Source organism: Nicotiana sylvestris, chromosome 5 (assembly GCF_000393655.2).
Source record: "Nicotiana sylvestris chromosome 5, ASM39365v2, whole genome shotgun sequence".
Classification (NCBI taxonomy): Eukaryota; Viridiplantae; Streptophyta; class Magnoliopsida; order Solanales; family Solanaceae; genus Nicotiana; species Nicotiana sylvestris.
In genome coordinates, this window is record NC_091061.1 from 41544798 (window position 1) to 41553078 (window position 8281).

General features: G+C 38.3%; 1 protein-coding gene across 1 annotated transcript; it reads left to right on the forward strand.

The window, feature by feature from the left end:
• The first annotated feature begins 336 nt into the window (after positions 1-336).
• Positions 337-756, forward strand: LOC138868554 (uncharacterized). The gene has a single exon (XM_070146109.1). The coding sequence runs from the start codon at positions 337-339 to the stop codon at positions 754-756; it is 420 nt and encodes a 139-aa protein (XP_070002210.1).
• Positions 757-8281: the final 7525 nt, after the last annotated feature.

An 8281-nucleotide genomic window follows, 5' to 3' on the forward strand; every position in this document is an offset into this window, starting at 1 on the left:
CATTTCACGTTTTCGTGACTGTAAGTCAATTATTTCTCTTTCTTTGTAGTTGTTAGGTCGAATTTTGTTTCTCGTTCATTTTGTTAGAACAATGGGGGATTCTTCGACGACAACAATGGAAGCGATTAAAATCGATCATACTCAACCTTTGTTTGTACATCCATCGAACACTCCAAGCTCTGTTTTAATTCCGATTCAGCTTAAGGGATCCAAGAATTATGGGCTATGGAGAAGGTTGATGAGAATTGCGCTTCAAACCAAGTGAAAGCTAGGGTTTGTTACTGGTGCATGTGTTAAGGAATCATTTCCTAATGCATTGCATGAGGATTGGGAGATATGCAATACAATTGTCCTCTCTTGGATCATGAACACGGTATCTCCACAGTTGTTGAGTGGAGTTGTTATGCTTCTAATGCACATTTGGTTTGGAAGGATCTACAAGAGCGATTTGATAAGGTCAATCGTATGATAATATATCAGTTGCATCATGCAATTGCAATGGTCTCGCAAGGAACTGATTCTGTTTCAGTTTACTTCACAAAATTGAAGGAACTTTGGGATGAATTTGATGTTATGGCTCCTACTCCTAGTTGTGGATGTGAGAAGTCAAAAGATTATGCTGAGCATCTTCACCTACAGAGATTGCTTCAATTTTTAGGAGGATTGAATGATTCCTATGCTCAAGCGAGGAGACAGATACTGATGAAAACCACTAAGCCTACTTTGAACCAGGCTTATGCTTTGATCATAGGATGAGACTCAGAGATCAAGTTCTACTCAGAGCCTCATCAGTCCTGGAGAGGGAAACGATATCACTGCCTTGTGGACTGCTAAGAATTCACCGCAGAAGCCCAGGAGAAGCTACAATGGCAGGAGCCAAGATATTGTTCAATGTGAGCATTGTAAGATGAAAGGCCACAACAAGGAAAATTTCTACCATCTCATTGGTTATCCACATGATTTTAAAGGGAGAAGAAAGCAAGGGGCTAATGTTGTAAGCTATAGTGGATCTAATGTTGCAAATTATGGTGGACCAAAGGAGACAAATTGTTTTGGTGGATCTAATAACACAGCTAGTTCTGTAGCATCTTATCCTACTCAACCTCAAGGCCATACTCACTTTAATACATATAATTTAACAATAGGAGGAACCAACACTAACACTAAAGTATATCATACTGGGCCGGATGTAGGGGTAGGGGGAGCAGGACCTATGTCTTTTACACCAGAATAATACAACCAGTTACTCAGAATGCTAACCAAAGATAATACCTCCTCAGCTTCAATAGCTAACATGGCAAGTATCATTAGATCTTTTATGGCTACTTGTATTAACAATGAATGGATAGTTGATACAGGAGCCACTGATCACATGGTTTCTAATTCTAAGATGACGTCTGAGAAGCATACAACCGATAGTGAGTCAAGTGCAGTGCACTTTCCAAATGGATCTCAGCTCCCAATAGCTCATATTGGTAAATGTAAACTGAACCGAGGGGAAATCTCAGGAGTCCTTTGTGTGTCTAATTTTAAATACAACCTTCTTTCAGTCTCTATGCTCACTAAAGAACTAAATTGTTGTATGGCATTTTTTCCTAATTTTTGTCTCATATAGGACCTTCACACTGGGAAGGTGAAGGGGACTGGTAGACTTCTCAATGAACTTTACTACTGGGATCACAAACATAGCAACAAAATGGCTCACTCAGTAGTATTACATGTGAGAAAGTGATGAGGAAACTGGGAACAGAAGACTAGGACATGTCCCTTACAAAATATTGCAGCAGTTGCATATAGTAAAGCAGTATAATAAAAGTAGCAGCAGTCCATGCTCAATTTTCCATCTTGCCAAACAGACTAGGCTACCATTTCCATAAAGTACTAGTAGAGCAACATGTTCTTTTGATATAGTACATGGTGATGTATGGGGACCTTATAGAGTTTCCACTTATGATGGGAATAGATACTTCTTAACTCTAGTAGATTATCATTGTAGATTGGTTTGGATTTTTTTGTTAAAGCTCAAAAGTGATATCTCAATTGTAATGAAGGATTTTCTAATCTTAATAAAAACTCAGTTTGGTAGAACTATCAAGGTCTTCAGGAGTGACAATGGTACAGAGTTTTTTAATACTCATTACCATGATACTTTTAGTTCAACATGGATCATTCACCAAAGTTCTTGTGTACATATACCCCAGCAGAATGGAGTGATGGAGAGGAAACATAGGCAAATAGTAGAAGTTGCCAGATCAATTAGATTTCAAGGTAGCATTCCCTTAAGATTCTAGGGACTATTTGTGCAGAGTGCTGTTTATCTCATCAACAGAATTCCATCTAATGCATTGTCTGAAAAATCTTCATTTGAAGTGTTCTATGGCAGGAAACCTAACCTTCAACACCTAAGGGTTCTTGGGTGCTTATGCAACTAGAACAGGTGCTACCACAGACAAATTTGATGACAAAGCAGAAAAGGCAGTACACCTGGGGTATTCTTCTACTCAAAAGGGTTACAAACTCTATAGTCTAACTAACCATAATATGTTTGTTAGTAGGGATGTTGTGTTCTGGGAGAATGTATTTTCTTTTAGCTCCCCTGCTACAAGGGCGTATTTGAACCAGTTCCTTCATTTCAAACATCAAATACAGAATTCTTTGTGTCCATTCCTATCACAGATAATGCACAAGTTGATCACAGCATTAGTCCTCCCAACATGGTTGAACCAGTTGAATGTTCACCAGGAACTCATTCTGCTTCAGTACATAGTGAGCTAGCTTGTCCGATAGAATCACCAGCTGATATATCTACAACAAGCATTACAAATACTGATGCACCACCTGTTGTAGTCAGAAGATCATCCAGGCCTTCCAAAACACCAGGTTGGCTTCATGGTTTTGTGCATCAAGTGCCTACAAGAAAGACTTTTGAAACCTCTACTGCAAGCTTAGCTTCCATGTATCCTATTTCCTCCTATATGTCTTATACTTCTTTATCAGACTCATACTTCAAGATAGTATGCAACTTTTCAGCAGTTAAAGAGCCAACTTCTTATGCTGAGGCCATGGATGATCCTAAGTGGATTGATACTATGGATCAAGAATTGAAGGTCCTGAATGAGGCTAAGTGGCTATGGATCAAGAATTGAAAGCCCTGAATGACAACAACACTTGGTGCTTGATAGATCTGCCAGCGGGAAAAAGGGCAATAGGTTTCAAGTGGGTCTTTAAAGTCAAGTATAATGCACAGGGAGAGGTGGAAAGATATAAGGCAAGGCTAGTGGCCAAGGGGTACATGTAGCAGGAAGGCCTAGATTATCAGAAACTTTCAATTCTGTGGTCAAGATGGTGATTATACGAGCAGTCTTATCTCTAGCTGCCATGCATGGATGGAAGCTCTATCAGATGGATGTTTTCAATGCCTTATTGCAAGGATATTTGGTGGAGGATGTCTATATGATTCCACCACCTGGCCTTGTTAGCTAGGGGAGTCCTCCCCAAATACGCAAGCTTCAGAAATCACTCTATGGCCTCAAGCAAGCCTCTAAGCAATGGAATCTCAAACTCTGTGAGGCCTTAACTGCATCTAATTTTGTTCAAAGTCTGCATGATTATTCTTTCTTTACTAAACTCTCTAGTCATGATCAGGTCCTAGTGCTAGTATATATTGATGATCTTCTGATCACTGGATCCAATCCCACCATGATAGAGGCTACTAAATTCATGTTGCAACAACATTTCAAGATCAAGGACCTGAGGGAGATGAAGTACTTCCTTGGTCTTGAAATTACTAGAAGTAAACAGGGAATTCTAGTCTGCCAAAAGAAGTTTGCTCTTGACTTGATCAGTGATCTTTGTCTAGTCGGATCTAAGCCAGCAGGCACACCATTAGAGGTGAATCAAAGGCTTACTAGTATGGAGTTTGATGAAGGAGGAACCTATAGCACCTATAAGGATGAGCTACTGCATGACCCTACCAGTTATTAGCAGCTAGTAGGAAAGCTGCTATACCTTACAATGACTTGACCAGACATAGCTTATGCAGTGTAGAATCTGAGTCAATTCATGCACAAACCAAAGAAATCCCACATGGAAGGAAGTCTAAGGGTGGTAAGGTATCTAAAGAATGCACCAGGGCTAGGAATACTATTATCAGCTGAAGCTTCATCACAACTCACAGTGCATTATGATGTAGATTGGGCAACTTGTCCAATGACAAGGAAGTCAGTCAGTGGTTTTGTGGTCAAGCTGGGAGATTCTTTGATCTCTTGGAAATCAAAGAAGTAGAACACCATTTCAAGGAGCTCAGCAGAGGTAAAGTATAGGAGCATGGAAAATGTTGTGGCAGAGATAGTCTGGTTAGTAGGATTGTTCAAAGAGCTAAATTTTGATGTAGAAGTGCCAATAAAGCTAATCTGCGACAGCAAGACAGTAATTCAAATCGTAGAAAATCCCACATATCATGAGCACACTAAGCACATAGAAATTGATTGTCACTTCATTAGAGAGAGGTGCAGGAGGGTCTTATTCAAACAGTTCATGTACCATCAAATCTGCAGCTAGTTGACATTCTCATAAAAGGACTTGGTAAATCACATCATGATTTCTTATTGTCCAAGTTGGGAGTGTTCAATCTCTTCTCACCACACAGCTTGAGGGGGAGTGTTAAGAGGAATAATGACGTGAATTAGTTAGACAATTAGTTAGTGGTAATTACAGTTAATTATGTAAGTTATTTATTAGTTAGTGGAAGTTAGTGTGTATAAATGTAGGTGTACAGTTCATAATAGACATAGTAGAAAAAATGAGTTTCTCTTCTTCTTCTTCTCTGTTTCTCTCTTCTCTCTCGATATAGAAGCTTCTTGGCTGCATCTCAACAATTATCCATTTATTCTTCCAGCTACCGAATCATCAATTCCCATTTGGATTAATTCAAATTATGTTTGCGTGATTTTCTTTTTATATATATAATTATCTGGTATTCAAAATTTATTGTAGGATTAATTCAAATTTGCGTCTCATAAGATTTATTATAGATGGAAACATTGTTTATCACGAAATTTTTTCATACTTAAAATATAAATCTGAAACCTCTAATTAAGGACGAGGGAATATCTCATTCATCACACTCCTTCTTGATTACTTTGTGTCATCTGAGCGTCTCGTCATATAGACGGAATGTTGTATACTGAAGATTAAACCATCAAAAGTTCGAAATCAAAATATATTCCTTTATTCATTGGACCCTTTTGATTACCGTCTTTTTACCATCAAATTGACAATTCAAAATATTTAATTATTTTTTGCGATTCAGACATTTTCTCTTCATTAAGCACGCGTCGATGAAGACAGGAGTTAAAATATAATTATATTAAAATAAAGGTAGAATAAGATCTAATTTTCCATTAACATGTGATCATTTCAAAGTACACCATATAGAATATTTAACGATGATTCGTGTATTTTATTTTGCTTGTTAATTAGTTTGTGTGATCTCTTTCTGAAATAGTAGGAACATAAGTATTTTCTTATCGGAAAAGGATAGTATTTGCTCATATACTATTAGAAATAAATCATGTTTACCCTCTTTTTACTCACCTTTTTAATATTTCATTCCTATCATTAAACTTTTGACTTTTAATTGTCCTCCACGCATTAAAAGGTTTCATCTAAAACCCCTTATCTCCTCTTTCATATTAGGTCTAGCTGGAAAAAAATTATTATATCTTTTTTTATTGTTAATCAAGAAAGTTGTTACTCTTAAACCATAAGAAAAAATATATTGAATTTTGTTGGGATATACTATTAACCATGCGGTTTAGAGTATTATATTTTATTCTTTATGGAACAATTATTTATTTGATTTATTCAATTCAATAAAGTATTATCTTAAATAAATTATTTGTTACATGTGTGTCCTTTAGTTATGTAGTAGACAATATTGTGTATAGAATCTTGGCTCATGCATAGAAGATTAAATTATCGGTTCTCATAACTAATAAACTACGTTCACAATCGAAGATTGTCACGACCCAAATCCTAATCTGTCGTGGTGGCGCCTTGTAATGACCCGGCAAGTCATTTCATGAGTTACCGTTCCGTTCCCCCATTTGAGCTTCATTATGTCTTGTTCAGCTGTATTATGTGGCATCGTATTGGTTAGTTTGAGTTCAGAGTGGTTTTGTAAAGCAATGAGACACTTAGTCTCTTAAGTTAGCCTTTTAGTTGGAAAAGTCAACCGGAAGTTGACTTGTGGGTAAACGATCTTGAAATTTCTTTTTTATGATTCATATAGCTTCGAGAGGTTATTTGAGACTTAGGAGCATGATCGGAATGTGTTTTGGAGGTCCGAAGTAGATTTAGACTTGAATTGGCGAAATTGAAATTTTGGCGTTTTCTGGTTGAATGGAATTCTGGAAGATAGAGTAGGTTCGTTGTGTCATTTGTGACGTGTGTGCAAATTTCATGTCATTCGGACGAGGTTTGATAGACTTTTTGAACGAAAGAGGAATTTGAAAGTTTTTGGAATTCCTAGGCTTGAATCTAATGATGATTTGATTATTTTATGTTTTGATGTTGTTGAGTGTTTCGAAGGTTGGAACAAGTTTGAATGATGTTATGGAATATGTTGGCATGTTTGGTTGAGGTCTCGAGGGCCTCGGGTGAGTTTTGGGTGGTTAAACGGATCAAATCTTATTGTGGGGAGTTGCAGATTTTCTGATATTGGTGTTGCAGAGTTTTGGCCTTCGTGTTCGCGAATGGATGTGAAGTGAGGCAGGAAATTTGGCCTTTGCGTTCGCGATGTTGGTCCCACAATCGTGAAGGGTGAGGTTCAGTGTACTTTTCGAACACAATGAGGTTCCCGCAATCGCTTAGAGTAAATGGGAGCAGCTGGGGTCCTAGTCTTTTGTGCTTCGCGTTTGCATTAAGGAGGTCGCGTTCGCGATGGTCTGGAAAGCGGAAGCTCCGCGTTCGCGAGCTGGAGGTCGCGTTCGCGTAAGAAGAATTTATGGTCAATGAGTTTTTGTGCTTCGCGAACACGAGTCTTTGACCGCGTTCGCGAAGAAGGACACCTGGGCAGAATGTTTGAATAGCCATTGTTCGCGATTTTGGGTCTAACTTCCACCATTTTTGAGTGATTTTGGAGCTTTTTGAGAAGAATTGAAGAGGGAATCAAAGGGAAATATTTGGAGGTAAGATTTATGGACTTAATACTCGATCCTATTGTGATTTCTACCTAATTAAATATGAAATTTGTGGAATCTAAAGCCTAAAATTGGAGAGTTATGGCTTGAAATTAGAGACTTTGATATAAGGATTTGAGGGGTCGTTTGTGGCCGGATTTTGATGTATTTGATATGTATGAACTCGTGAGAGTATAAGGATTCCAGTTTTGTGATTTTTATCAAAATCCGAGACGTGGTCTCGGGGGTCGAGTTTTGTCAATTTCAGATTTTTGATGTAAATTGGTTATGTTCAAGTGACCTTTGTTCCCTTAGCATATTTTGATAGTATAAATCTATTTTTTGTTAGATTTGGAGCATTCGGAGGCCGAGTCGAGAGGCAAAGGTATCGCGGGCTAGAGTTTGGACAGGATAGAGGTAAGCAATGATTGTAAATGTTGTCCTGAGGGTATGAAACCCCGGATTTCACATCGTTGTGCTACTTTGAGGTGACACGCATGCTAGATGACTAGCGTGGGGTTATGCACTGTTGGGGATCGTGACTTAGTCCGTCCCGTATGACTGTTAAGTCGTGTATTTTATTGAAAACTGTTTGATTTCATTGTGTTTTTGGAAAGTATTATCGTGTTTTTGGGCTGAATGTCATATTTGGGCCTCGTGTCAACTGTTTTGGACCTTTAGGGTATTTTTACTACTATTCCTTACTGTTTTGAGTTCATATTTGTACTCAGTCATGCTTTATTCTACTGTTTTCATAAGTCAACCATATTTTCTCCGTTTTGATATTTTTAACGATGTTTTGGGTTGAGCATCATGTTTTACTATTACCCAAGTGGCTGAGAGATTTCTGACTGAGTGAGGCCGAGGGCCTGTATTGTGAGGATATTATAGGATCAGGCTGTGCGCCGCAGTAGTGTTGTACTGATTCATGATTATCAGACCGAGGGCCTGATTTGTTACGCTACTAGGTGGCTTGTTATGAGGCCGAGGTCTAGCTTGATTATGCCACAAGATGGCTTGTTATAGTGCTTGAGATGTAAGAGCCCCTCTAGAGTCTTCACACCCCCAGTGAGCGCAGATACCCAGTGTGAGATGTGATA